The 14,082-nt window shown below is 47.5% G+C and overlaps 1 protein-coding gene across 1 annotated transcript in view; it reads right to left on the bottom strand.

Annotated features, from left to right (window-relative positions):
• The window catches only part of LOC122557603 (SH3 and multiple ankyrin repeat domains protein 3-like), a 338,880-nt gene that overhangs the window by 72,351 nt on the left and 252,447 nt on the right, over positions 1 to 14,082 (bottom strand). The window contains exon 6 of the mRNA XM_043705316.1: positions 638 to 841. Coding sequence (XP_043561251.1) covers positions 638 to 841 — 204 coding nt within the window. The remainder of the gene's footprint in view (positions 1 to 637; positions 842 to 14,082) is intronic.

The following is a 14,082-nucleotide window of genomic DNA, read 5'->3' as shown; positions in this document are numbered from 1 at the left end:
GGGGGCAGAAGGGGGGGCGTCCGCCATTGATTTGATCTGGACTGGCAGTTGAGTGCAGCACTGTGGGTGCATTGTATGGGGTGCTGACTTTCAGATGAGAGATTAAATCATGGCTCAATAAAAACTCACACTTCACTCTTTTAAGATGACCAGAGGACATTCTTATCGTAGTCAACAACTATCCCACTTCAAACACCATGGATTATCTGGCCATATACCTTGTTGCTATTTGTGGGATCTTGCTGTGCATGAATTTATTGCTGTGTTTCATGCATTACAACAAAGTTAAGTCATTGGCTGTGTACTCTCTTTTGATTGGTCAATGTTTTAATTCCGTAAATGATCAGAGTGGTCACATCAGTAACTGGAATGACTGTGTCTACTGGTCGTCATGATTAGGAGATACAGGTGTTGGACTGGGGTGTAAAAAGTTAAAAATCACACAACACCAGGTTATAGTCCAACAGGTTTATTTCGAAGCACTAGCTTTCGGAGCGACGCTCCTTCCCAATTCTCCACAACCACCTGATGAAGGAGAAGGTGGGACTATAACCTGGTGTTGTGTGATTTTTAACTGTGTCTATTGGGTCATTGGGAATCCATCAGACCAGAAACTTGGAGCTTTGTTGCTGCTTACCTCCAGAGAGGGAACTCCTTTGTTGTTGGACTGAGGATATTCTTTGAGCAGCCGCTCCTCGTCCAAAAATTTACCGTCCCTTCCATTGCTCGCTGGTTGGAACAGCCCATAATTCAACACATCCTTCAGACTGTAGTTCAAGGTGCACAGGATCCGTTGTTTAGCAACCCACACCGTGGCATCAGGGTTAAAGCGCATACATTTCTGCAAAACATAGTGAAGGTAAATGGTACCAAACAGCCACCGAGCAACCCGTGCGATGAATTTGATACATTTAACTTCATCAAAATGTGTCCTTTTACTGAAAATCACAGTCACCACACCCTCAAAATATTACAGGAAATCCCAGAAGCTGACGCTGTAGGAGTGGTGTTTAACTGGTTCAGGTATCAATAATTAATTCTGCTACTTATAAACAGACAACCTCATGGCATCCAAGTTGTGAAACGTTTGTAAAACTTCTGGAATTCCATTTAATTAGAAAAGTAATAAACTGATCAGGATTGGTTGATGAGAAGGTGCATGGGGCGATAAGGAAGTGGAACTGAAACTGAATGGTCCCCTGGCTCCCTCTGTCTCAGCTCAATCTCAAACATGTTTCAGACAACATCTCCCAACACCCCCACGTGGAGAGAGAGTAGACAATCAGAGGAACTGGGGCCGGGCACGGTGCACAATTGGCACTGAGTCAGGGGGTCGGTGGTCGGGGGTCGGGGGGAGTGTGGAGTCAGGGTGTTGTGGATGGGGGGTGTTGTAGGGACGGGGTGTCAAGGGCCGGGGTGTTGTGGGTGGAGGGTGGGGGGTGTTCTGGGTCAGGGTGTGTTGTGGGTGGGGGGTGTTCTGGGTCAGGGTGTGTTGTGGGTGGGGGGTGTTCTGGGTCAGGGTGTGTTGTGGGTGGGGGGTGTTCTGGGTCAGGGTGTGTTGTGGGTGGGGGGTGTTCTGGGTCAGGGTGTGTTGTGGGTGGGGGGTGTTGTGCACAATTAACACTGTGGCCCAGAGCCTCCCAAACAGGGTGATGCTGCCGACACCGAGTCAGTCATTGCTACAAGTAAAAGGTCCATCTTTTCCCAGAAAATGTTTCATTAAAGGGTCAATAAAGATGAAACAACGGATTTAAGAAATATACCAACATTCCTGCTGCCACCTGGAGAATCTGATCGTCCAGTCAACCACAGTCCCAGCAGCACTGACTCTCATCACCGCTGCTGGAAAAAACTCCCAAACCTTTTCATGGAAAGTGCCTGAACATTACAGAGAGCAATTACAGTAATTGGATCTTTAACAAATCTAATAGTTTGCTAATTAGTAATGTTGGACGGACTGCTGATTGCTATACTCACTCAGCCTCTGTAATTTGAGACCTCTGAATACCCAAAGCAGTTTAATTTAGGGCAGGAATCCTAATCCCTGTTCTGCGGAATCAAAACCCATCCCATACCCAGCAGCCACATCTTTGTTGCTGAATGGTTTTAGCAGGTTAGTGTTCAAAACATAAAAGAAAAAGCAACTTGTAACAACATTTCTGATTTAGTTACTCTTTCACGTACCAATTCCTAAGTAAATCACAAGCTTCTGAACAATTTATAAAATGCAAACAATTCAGGTTTGCAGCTACAATAACTTTAACAAGAAAATTGAGACAGTGTATAAATTCATTGCTGCTGAACAATAATACAAGAAAACTTAGCTGAGTGTCAGGCTATGTATCAGACCTTCACGAAAATGCATAATTATTCAATCGGACAACAGACCACATGACTGCTCAATGCAAATTTTTCCCATAGGAACCTGATTGAACAAGTTCACGTATACTATCAGAAAGTTGGGTAAATGTAATGAAGAAATGTAATAGGTGGCTCAGTGGTTAGCACTGCTGCCTCACAGCGCCAGGGGCCTGGGATTCCAGCCTCAAGTGACTGTCTATATGGAGTTTGCACATTCTCCCCGTGTCTGTGGGGGTTTCCACCGATTGCTCTGGTTTCCTCCCACAAACTACAGGCATGCAGTTTAGGTGGATTGGCCATGCTAAATTGCCCACAGTGTTCAGGGATTTGTAGGTTAGGTCCATTACTCATGGGTAAATGTAGGGTAATAGGGTAGGGGAATGGGTCTGGGTGGGTTACTCTTCGGAGGGTCAGTGTGGACTTAGAGCCATAGAGATGTACAGCATGGAAACAGACCCTTCGATCCAACCCGTCCATGCCGACCAGATATCCCAACCCAATCTAGTCCCACCTGCCAGCACCCGGCCCATATCCCTCCAAACCCTTCCTATTCATATACCCATCCAAATGCCTCTTAAATGTTGCAATTGTACCAGCCTCCACCACATCCTCTGGCAGCTCATTCCATACACGTTCCACCCTCTGTGTGAAAAATGAGCCATAGGAATTCTCTGATTCTGTGAATACTGAAGCAGGAAAGAAAAAATTGACAGATAGAGAGGCAATGAAGAACACAAGTATGAAAATATCAATGTTGTCTATCTTATACGCTGCAGGGAAGGATGCCCTGAGACATGGTACATTGGCGAGACCGAGCAGAGGCTATGGCAACGGATGAACGGGCACCGCACAACAATCAACAGACAGGAGGGTTCCCTCCCAGTTGGAGAACACTTCGGCGGTCTGGGACATTCGATCTCGGAGCTTCAAGTGATCATCCTCCCAGGCGGACTTCAGGACAGGCAACATCACAGAGTGGCCGAGCAGAGGCTGATAGTCAAGTTCAGTACCCATAGGGATGGTCTCAAACAGGAACTTGGGTTCATGTCACACTACAGGTGACCCCACTGCACTATATGCACACACACATTGATCCTCTCTCATACACAAGATCTCTCACATACGCTGACACATACACATCCACACACGCATCCTCTCAGACTTTTAACCCTTTACACTCACACTCACATACACACTCTCTGACAGACACTCATACCCCCCAACACACACACCCACCTCCACACACACACACACACACACTCACACACAAAGTTGGTGGGGTAAATTTATACTTGCAGAATTACATTTTATTTTGCTCAAAAACTGCATGGATCCATGAAAGATTCTGTAAATCCCCTTTTTAGAAATAAAATCAGTCTGAACATTGGAGCACAGCCACATTTTTCAACTCTGGTCTCCAGCATCTGCAGTCCTCACTTTTCTCCATGCTTATCTATTTCCTTCATAATTTTATGTGTTTCTGTAAGATACACCCACCCCACCATATCTTCTAAATTATGAGTATAATCCCAGTCTACTCAGTCTCTCCTCATAAACCAACCCTCTCAACTCCAGAATCAACCCAATGAACCTCCTGTGCACCCCCTCCAGTGCCAGTACATCCTTTCTCAAGGAAGGAGACCAAAACTGCACACAGTACTCCAGGTGTGGCCTCACCAGCACCTTGTCCAGCTGCAACATAACCTTCCTATATTTAAACTCCAACCCTCTAGTAATGAAGGAGAATATTCCATTTATCTTCTTTATTACCAGCTGCACCTGCAAACCAACGTTTTGTGATTTATGCCCAAGGACACTCAGCCCATGAATGTTGCAGCAAGTGCACAGAAATAAAGGGATATGGAATATGAGGTGTTTGCTTGTGATGCAAGCAGGGAGATACAGAAATTGCCGAAAGACCAGAAGAAGCAGGAACAGGCCATTGTTAAATTCATTTGTGGGACTTGGGCATTGCTGGTTGGCCATCATTGATAGCCCATCCCGACTTGCCCTTGAGAGGGTGGTGGTGAGCTGCCTTCTTGAATTGTTGCAATCCACTTGCTGTGGGTTGACCCACAATTCCGATACAGAGGGAATTCCAGGATTTTGACCCAATGACTGTGAAGGAACGGTGGTATATTTCCAAGCCAGGGTGGTCAGTGGCTTGAAGGGGAACTTGCAGGTGATGGTGCTCCCAAGTACTTGCTGCCCTGGTTCCTTCTAGATGGAAGTGGTCGTGGGTTTGGAAGGTGCTGTCTAAGAATCTTTGGTGAATTTTGTCAGTGCACCTTGTATATAGTACACACTGCTGCTACTGAGTGATGGTGGTGGAGGGATTGAAGGTTTGTAGATGTGGTGCCAATCAAGCGGGTTGCTTTGTCCCGGATGGTGTTAAGCTTTTTGAGTGTTGTTGGAGCTGCACACATCCAGGTAAGTGGGGAGTATTCCATCACACACCTGATTGTGCCTTGTAGATGGTGGACAGGCTTTGGTGTGCCAGGAGGTGAGTTACTCGCTGCAGTATCCTTAGTCTCTGACCTGCTGTTGTAGCCACTGTGTTTATGTGGTGAGTCCGTTGAGATTCTGGTCAATGGTAACCCCAAGGTTGTTAACAATAGGGGGATTCAATGATGGTAATACCATTAAATATCAAGGAGCAGTGGTGATGGTCATTGTCCGGCATTTGTGTGGCGTGAATGTTACTTGCCTAAGCCTGGATATTGTCCAGATCTTGTTGTATTTGAGCATGGACTGCTTCAGTATCTGAGGAGTCACACATGGTGCTGAACATTGTGCAATCATTGGTGAACATCTCCACTTCTGACCTTATAACAGAGGGAAGGTCATTGATGAAGCAACTGAAGATGGTTGAGCCTAGGACACTACTCTGAGGGACTCCTGCAGAGATGTCCTGGAGCTGAGATGATGGAACTCCACAGCCACAATCATCTTCCTGTGTGCTAAGTATGACTCTAACCAGCGGAGTGTTTGCCTCCAGATACCCATTGATTCCAGTTTAGTCAGGGCTCCTTGATGCCACACTCAGTCGAATGCAGCCTTGATGTCAATGGCTGTCCCTCTCCCCTCCCCTCCAGAATTCAGCTCTTTTGTCCGTGTTTGACCCAAGGCTGTAATGAGGTCAGGAGCTGAATGGCCCTGGGGGATCCCAAACTGGGCGTCACTGAGCAGGTTATTGCTGAGCAGGTGCTGCTTGATAGCGCTGTCACTGACACCTTCTATCACTTAAGTGAGGATCGAGAGGAGACTGATTGGGCAGTAATTGATTGGGTTGGATTTGTTCTCGTTTGTGTGTACAGGACATACCTGAGCAGTTCTCCACATTGTCGGGTAGATGCCAGTGTTATAACTGCAATGGAACAGCTTGGCTAGGGGAGCGGCAAGTTCTGGAGCACAAGTCTTCAGTACTATTGCTGGAACGTTGTCAGGGCCCATTGCCTTTGCAGTATCCAGTGTCTCCAGCTGTTTCTTGATATCACGCAGAGTGAATCGAATTGGCTGGAGACTGGGATCTGTGATGCTGGATCATCCTCTCGACACTTCTGGCTAAAGATTGTTGCAAATGTATCAGCCGTGTCTTTTGCCCTGATGTGCTTGGCTCCTTCACCACTGAGGATGGGGTTTTTGTGGAGCCTCCTCCTCCAGTGAGTTGTTTAATTGGAGTCTGGTTTGGTAGCTTCACCAGGTTGACACCACATTTTTAGGTCTGCCTGGTGCTGCTCTCGGCATGCACTCCTGCACTCTCCATTGAACCATTACCATCAAGCCAGAGGATTAGCCCTGGTTCAATGGAGAGTGCAGGGGACATGCCAGGAACAGCATCAGGTATACCTAAACGTGGAGTGTCAACCTGGTGAAGCTACCAAACAGGACCAAACCTGCATGCCAAACAGCATAACCAACAAGTGATAGGCACAGCTAAATGATCCCGCAGCCAACGGATCAGATCTAAGCTCTGCAGTCCTTCCACACCCAGTCGTGAATGGTGGTGGACAATTAACAGCAGCAGACTTGCTGGAGTATAATTCTGCTGCATTTGATGCCTCAAGTGCCTCATGGATGTCTGGTCTTGAGCTGCTAGATCAGTTCGAAATCTGTCCCAATTAACACGGTGATAGTGCGACACAACACAACAGAGGGTATTCTCAATGTGAAGGCGGGACTTTGTCTCCATAGGGACAGTGTGACAGTCGCTTTTACTGATACAATCATGGACAGACACTTCTGCAGATGGCAGATTAGTAAGGATGAGGTCTGTAAGTTATTTTCTTCTTGTTGGTTCCATCACCACCTGCCGCAGACCCAGTCTAGCAGTTACGTCCTTTAGGACCCAACCAGCTCAATGCTGCTACCAGTGGTGGACATTGAAATCCCCACCCAGAGGACATTTTGTATCCTTGCCATCCTCAGTGTTTCCTCCAAGTGTTGGTCAGCACGGTGTAGTAACGATCCAGCAGCCAAAGGAGGACAGTACGTGTAACCAGTAAGAGGTTTCTTGCCCATGTTTAACCTGAAACCATGAGACTTCATGGAGTCTAGAGTCAATGTCAAGGGCTCCCAGGGCAACTCCCTCCTGACTGTATCCCACTGTGCCATTAATTCTGCTGGGTCTGTCCTGCTGGTGGTACAGGACACATCCAGGGATGGCAATGGTGGGGTCTGGTGTTTTTTATTTTTGTTTTGTTTTTTATGATGTGTGTAAGGGTGGGTGTTGAAATAAGTCCACTGAGGCCGGTATCCTGTCACCAAGTCACCCTTTACTTTGGAGGATCCTTGTCACTGATCCAGCTCCCACAGAGTCAGCTCTCAGAGTGAACAGGATGTCTGACACTCCTGTTCATTTTTTTCTCTGCTTATATTTTCCCCAGCGCAGGTGTGTGCGCAGGTGTGAAACACAGTGAAAGACACAAGGTGTACAAGTCTTTATTACATTACCACCACCAGGAAGGAAGGAAACACCCAAGTGGCCATTGACAAGCAGTGCCCTTCACATCAAAGGGCAATACTGTGTGAATAAACAGTGAAGGGGAGGGCAGGAATTAAATCAAAATAGAGTTGGACGGGGAAATAATGCACTCCACTCCCTGCGGCGCCCACCTCTCCCTGAACAATTCCAGGGTGTTGGTGGAGACACCCGGGCTCTATCGTAACCAGGGAAAAGGGGCAGGCAGTCGGCCCTAACGACCCCTTCCGCAGCCCGCTGTCTGAACATAGAACATAGAAAAGTACAGCGCAGAACAGGCCCTTTGGCCCACGATGTTGTGCTGAGATTTAATCCTAATGTAAAATATAATAACTTAACCCACGCATCCCTGAACTCACTGCTATCCATGAGCATGTCCAGCAGTCGCTTAAAGGTCCCTAATGACTCTGCTTCCACCACCCCCGCTGGCAACGCATTCCATGCATTCACAACTCTCTGCATAAAGAACCTACCTCTGACATCTCCTTTATACCTTCCTCCTAATATCTTCAAACTCCTCGTACCAGTCAATCCTGCCCTAGGGAAAAGTCTCTGGCTATTGACTCTATCTATTCCTCTCATTATTTTGTATACCTCGATCAGGTCTCCTCTCTTCCTCCTTCTCCCCAGAGAGAAAAGTCAGAGCTTATTCAACCTTTCTTCATAGGGCAAGCCCTCCAGTCCAGGCAGCATCCTGGTAAACCTTCTTTGCACCCTCTCCAAAGCCTCTGTATCTTTCTTATAATAGGGCGACCAGAACTGGACACAATATTCCAAGTGTGGTCTCACCAGGGACTTGTAGAGCTGGAGCAAAACTTCACAGCTCTTAAACTCGATCCCCCTGTTAATGAAAGCCAAAACACCATATGCTTTCTTAACAACTCTATCCTCTTGGATGGCAACTTTAAGGGATCTATGTACTTGCACACCCAGATCCCTCTGTTCCTCCACGCTGCCAAGAATCCTGTCTTTAATCCTATATTCAGCATTCGGGTTCAACCTTCCAAAATGCATCACTTCACATTTATCCAGGTTGAACTCCATCTGCCATTTCTCAGCCCAGCTCTGCATCCTGTCTATGTTGCGCTGCAGCCTGCAGTAGCCCTCTATACTATCGACGGCACCTCCAACCTTTTGGTCATCTGCAAATTTACTAACCCACCCCTCAACTTCCTCATCCAAGTCATTTATAAAAACTACAAAGAGCTGAGGCCCCAAGAACAGAGCCTGCGGGACCCCACTCACCACTGACCTCCAGGCAGAATACTTTCCATCTACAACCACTCTCTGCCTTCTGTCAGCCAATCAATTCTGAATCCAGATAGCCAAATCTCCCTGTATCCCATACTTCCTGACTTTATGAATGAGCCTATTATGGGGAACCTTATCAAATTTCTTGCTGAAGTCCATATATACCACATCCACTGCTCGACCTTCGTCAACCTGTCTCGTCACCTCCTCAAAGAACTCAATAAGATTTGTGAGGCATGACCTGCCCCTCACAAAGCCATGCTGACTGTCTTTAAAGCCATGCTGAGGCTCTGCCCCAGAGGGCAGTGGAGGCCCAGTCTCTGGAATCATTTAAGAAAGAGCTGGATAGAGCTCTCAAGGATTGTGGAATCAAGGGTTATGGAGATAAGGCAGGAACAGGATACTGATTAGGAACGATCAGCCATGATCATTTTGAATGGTGGTGCAGACTCGAAGGGCAGAATGACCTACTCCTGCACCTATTGTCTATTGTCTATTTAAACACACTATGCTTTGCCAAATTGCCATAAATCCTATCCCTCAGAATTCTTTCCAAAACTTCGCTGACCACAGACGTAAGACTGACTGGTCTGTAATTGCCAGGGATTTCCATATTACCCTTCTTAAAAAGAGGAACAACATTCACCTCCTTCCAATCCTCCGGTACGACTCCTGTGGAGAGTGAGGAGGCAAATATCCTCACCAGCGACTTAGCAACCTCCTTTCTCGCTTCCCGGAGCAGCCTAAGATAAATCTGGTCTGACCCTGGGGACTTATCAATCTTAATGTTTTCCAAAATATCCAGCACATCAACTTCATCAATCTTGATCTGTTCAAGCCTCTATCCCAGCTCCTCAAAGTTCTCATTCACAACAAGGTCCCTTTCCTTGGTGAAAACTGAAGCAAAAAACTCATTTAGGGCTTCCTCTATCTGCTCAGACTCCACGTAAAAGTTCCCTACACTATCCCTGATTGGCCCTACCTTCTCCCTGATCATTCTCTTATTCCTCACGTCTGAGTAAAATGCTTTTGGGCCTGTTTATGGCCAGTTTGGCCAGGCCCAGGAGCAGACCCATGAGGTGGTCATCAGATGTACCCTCCCCCCTCCGTACCGGGTGCCTGAAGATCAGGAGCGTGGGACTGAAGTGCAACCAAACACAAAGGAGGAGGTTTTTGAGAAAATCAAAAAGGGAGTGCAAACACCCACACCCAATATATACATGGTCCATGGACTCCACAGCAACACAGAACAAGCAGTTGGGCTAGGAGGTGTCTAGGGTGTTATCTATAAGGTATGATTCCATAAGAATGACTATGTCAGGGTGTTGCTTGACTAGTCTGTGAGACAGCTCTCGCAATTTTGGTACTAGTCCCCAGATGTTGATAAGGAGGACTTTGCATGGTGGACAGGGCTATTTATGTTTTTGGCGTTGTCTTCTCCAGTTCCAAGGTCGATGCCAGGTGGTCCATCCAGTTTCATTTCTTTGTCGTGACTTTCTAGCGATGGATATAACTGAGAGGCTTGCGAGGCCATTTCAGAGGGCAGGTGAGAGTCAACCACATTGCTGTGGCTCTGGAGTTATGTGTAGGCCAGACCAGGTATTGATGGCAGATCTCCCTCCCTGAAGGACATCAGTGAACCAGCTGGGTTTTTCCAACAGTTGACAATGGTTTCATGGTCATCAGTCGACCCTTAATTCCAAATTTATTTTGTTATTGAATTCAAATTCCATCATCTGCTGTGGTGGGATTCAAACCCAGGTCCCCATTATTCTGGGTTTCTGGATTAATAGTCGAGTGATAACAACAGTAGGCCATCACCTGCCATTTGAGCCTCATCCAGCCCCTTGAGCCTGTTCCACAATTCAAACGGCTGATCCAACATTCCTCAAAACTGTTTGCCTGGCCTTTCCCTGTAATCCTCGATTCCCTGATTGATCAAGAATCCAGAAGAAAGTGAGGATGCTGGAGATGCTGGTGATCAGAGTCGAGAGTGTGGGGTTGGAAAAGCACAGTACGTCAGGCAGCATCCGAGGAGCAGGAGAATTCACATTTCGAGCAAGAGCCCTTCATCAGGAATGAGGCTTGTGGCCCAGGGGGCTGAGAGGTAAATGGGAGGGGGGTGGGACTAGGAGGAAGGTAGTTGAGAATGCAATAGGTAGATGAAGGTGGGGGGTGATGGTAATAGGTTGGAGAGGAGGGTAGAGTGGAGAGGTGGAAAGGAAGAATAGTTCATGAGGGTGGTGCCGAGTTGGAAGGTTGGATCTGGGATAAGGTGGGGGGAGGGGAGATGAGGAAACTGGTGAAATCCACATTGATCCCATGTGGTTGGAGGGTCCCAAGGTGGAAGATGAGACGTTCTTCCTCCAGGCTTTGGGTGCTTTGGGTTTGGCGATGGAGGAGGCCCAGCACCTGTATGTCCTTGGCAGAGTGGGAGGGGGAGTTAAAGTGTTTAGCCACAGGGTGGTGGGGTTGGTTGGTGCAGGTATCCCAGACATGTTACCTGAAGTTGGTGTCCTGTCTCCCCAATGTAGAGGAGACCACATCGAGAGCAACGGACACAGGAGATGACGTGCATGGAAATGCAGGTAAAACTCTGTTGGATGCGGAAGGATCCTTTGGACGGAGGTGAGGTGGGAGGTGTGGGCGCAGGTTTTGCACTTCCTGCGGTAGCAGGGTTAGGTGCTGGGAGGGGCGAGTGAGTTGTTAGGGGACGTGGACCTAACAAGGGAGTCGCGGAGGGAATGATCTTTCTGGAATGCGGATAGGGCTGGGAGGAAAATATATACCTGGTGGTGGGGTCTGTTTGTAGGTGGCGGAAATGCAGTGGATAATGCGATGTATCCAGAGGTTGGTGGGGTGGACGGTGAGGACCAGGGGGATTCTGTCCTTGTTGTGATTGGAGGGGTGGGGCTCAAAGGCAGAGATATGGGAAGTGGAGGAGATGCACTGGTGGTCATTGTCGACCACTTGGGAGGAGAAATTGCGGTCTTTAAAGAAGGAGGCCATCTGGGATGTTCTATGGTGGAACTGGTCCTCGTGGGAGCAGATGCGGAGGAGGCGGAGGCTTTGGGAATAAGGGATAGCATTTTTACAGGAGGCAGGGTGGGAGGAGGTGTAGTCCAGGTAGCCATGGGAGTTGGTGGGTTTGTAAAAGATGCCAGTGTTGAGCTGGTCTCCGGAAATGGAGATGGAAAGGTCCAGGAAGGGGAGAGAGGGGTTTAAGATGGTCCAGGTGAACTTGAGGTCAGGGTGGAAGGTGTTAGTGAAGTTGATGAACTGTTCAACCTCTTCGTGGGAGCAAAAGGTAGCACCGATGCAGTTATCAATGAAGCGGAGGAAAAGGTGGGAGTGGTGCCGGTGTAAATGTAGAAGATGGATTGTTCCACTAACCGACAAAGAGACACCTATAGCTGGGGCCCATGTGGGTGCCCATGGCTACCCCTTTGGTCTGGAGGAAGTAGGAGGGTTCAAAGGAGAAATGTTTGAGGGTGAGGACCAGTTCAGCCAATCGAATGAGTGTGACGATGGAGGGGTACTGGTCGGGTCGACAGGAGAGGAAGAAATGGATGGTGTGGAGTCCTTCATCATGGCGGATGGATGTGTACAGGGATGTCCATGGTGAAAATAAGATGTTAGGGGCCGGGGAAACAAAAGTTATGGAAGACGTGGAGGGCGTGGATGGTGTCCCGAACATATGTGGGGAGATCCTGGAACAAATGGACAGGACCGTGTCGAGGTATGCAGAGATGAGTTCGGTGGGGCAGGAGCAGGCTGAGGCAATGGGTCAGCCGGGACAGTCAGGTTTGTGAGTTTTGGGTAGGAGATAGATTTGGGCAGTGCAGGGTTCGCAGACAATGAGGTTGGAGGCCGTTGGTGGGAGATCCCCAGAGGTGATGAGGTTGTGGATGGTCTGGAAGATGATGGTTTGGTGATGGGAGGGGAGGTCACGGTCAAGGGGGCAGCAGTAGGAGGTGGAATCTATTTTGAGAGTGTGGTGCTGGAAAAGCACAGCTGGTCAGGCAGCATCCAAGGAGCAGGAGAATCAGTGTTTCAGGCAAAAGCCCTTCATCAGAAATTCTTGAAGGGCTTTTGCCCGAAACTTTGATTCTCCTGCTCCTCGGATGCTGCCTGACCAGCTGTGCTTTTTCTAGCACCACACTCATGACTCTGATCTCCAGTATCTGCAGTCCTCACTTTCTATTATCAAGAATCTATCTCAGCTTTAAATACACAGGACTCTGCTCACAAACTCTCCATGGCAAGAAGATCCAAAGACAGACATTCCTCAGTCTTAAATTGATGCCCCTTTATCCTGAGACTGTGCCCTCTGGTCCCAGTCTTTCCCATGATTGGAAATGTCTTCTCAGCATTGGCCTTGTCAAGCCCCTTAAACATCCAATACGTTTCAATGAGATCACCTGTCATGCGCTAAACTCCAGTGAGTAGAGTCCCAACCTGTTCAGTCTTTGCTCAGAAGACAGTCCCTCCATGCCAGGGTTCATCTGAATGAATCTTCTCTGAACTGCCTCCAATGAATCGATAGCTTTACTTAAATAAGAGGACCAAAACAGCTAACAGTGCTCCAGATATGATCTCCCCAGCCCCTTATCCAGTTGCAGTAAGACTTTCCTCCTCTTATACTCCAACTTCCTTGAAATAAGGATCAACATTCCATTCCCCTTCCTGAATACCTGCTGTCCAGTGTGATAGCTTTCTGTATTTTGTGCACAAGTTCCCCAAACTCCTTTGTCTTGCAGCTTTCTGCTGTTTTTCTCCATTTAAATAATACACTGTTGTTTTGTTTTCCCTTTCAAAAGTAACAACTACACCCCTTTCCCACATTATATTCCACTTGCCAACTTTTTGCCCACTTACTTAATCCATCAATATCTCTCTGTAAATCATTTGTATCCCTCTCACAACCTGCCTTTCCACCTATTTTGGTAATTCTGTAAATTTGGCTACAAGGCATTAATAAACGTTGTTTCAGCAGTGATTCCTATGGAACCACACTGGACATGGGTCACTAACCTGATAAAGAGCCCCTTAACCCCATTCACTGTTTCCTGCCCATGAGCCAATTCTCTATCCATGTCATGATTTGGAGATGTTGGTGTTGGACTGGGGTGGACAAAGTTAAAAATCACACAACACCAGGTTAGAGTCCAACAGGTTTATTTGGAAGCACACTAGCTTTCGGAGCAACGCTCCTTCATCAGGTGGTTGTGGAGTAGATCGTCAGACACAGAATTTATAGGAAAAAAATTACTGTGTCATGCAGTGATATATTGAACAATCCTGGATTTTTAAGTCTTTCATCTTTTAGAATGCAGTTTTTAGTTAATTAATATGTGAATCCCAGAATTTCTTTAAAGTCACCTTCAGTATCCATAGGAATGGCCACAACTGGGACCTTGGGTTCATGTCACACTACAGGTGACCCCACGACACTATATACACACACACACACACACACACACACACAC

Source organism: Chiloscyllium plagiosum, chromosome 16, assembly GCF_004010195.1.
Source record: "Chiloscyllium plagiosum isolate BGI_BamShark_2017 chromosome 16, ASM401019v2, whole genome shotgun sequence".
Taxonomy (NCBI): domain Eukaryota; kingdom Metazoa; phylum Chordata; class Chondrichthyes; order Orectolobiformes; family Hemiscylliidae; genus Chiloscyllium; species Chiloscyllium plagiosum.
This window is presented reverse-complemented; position numbering and strand designations above follow the sequence as displayed.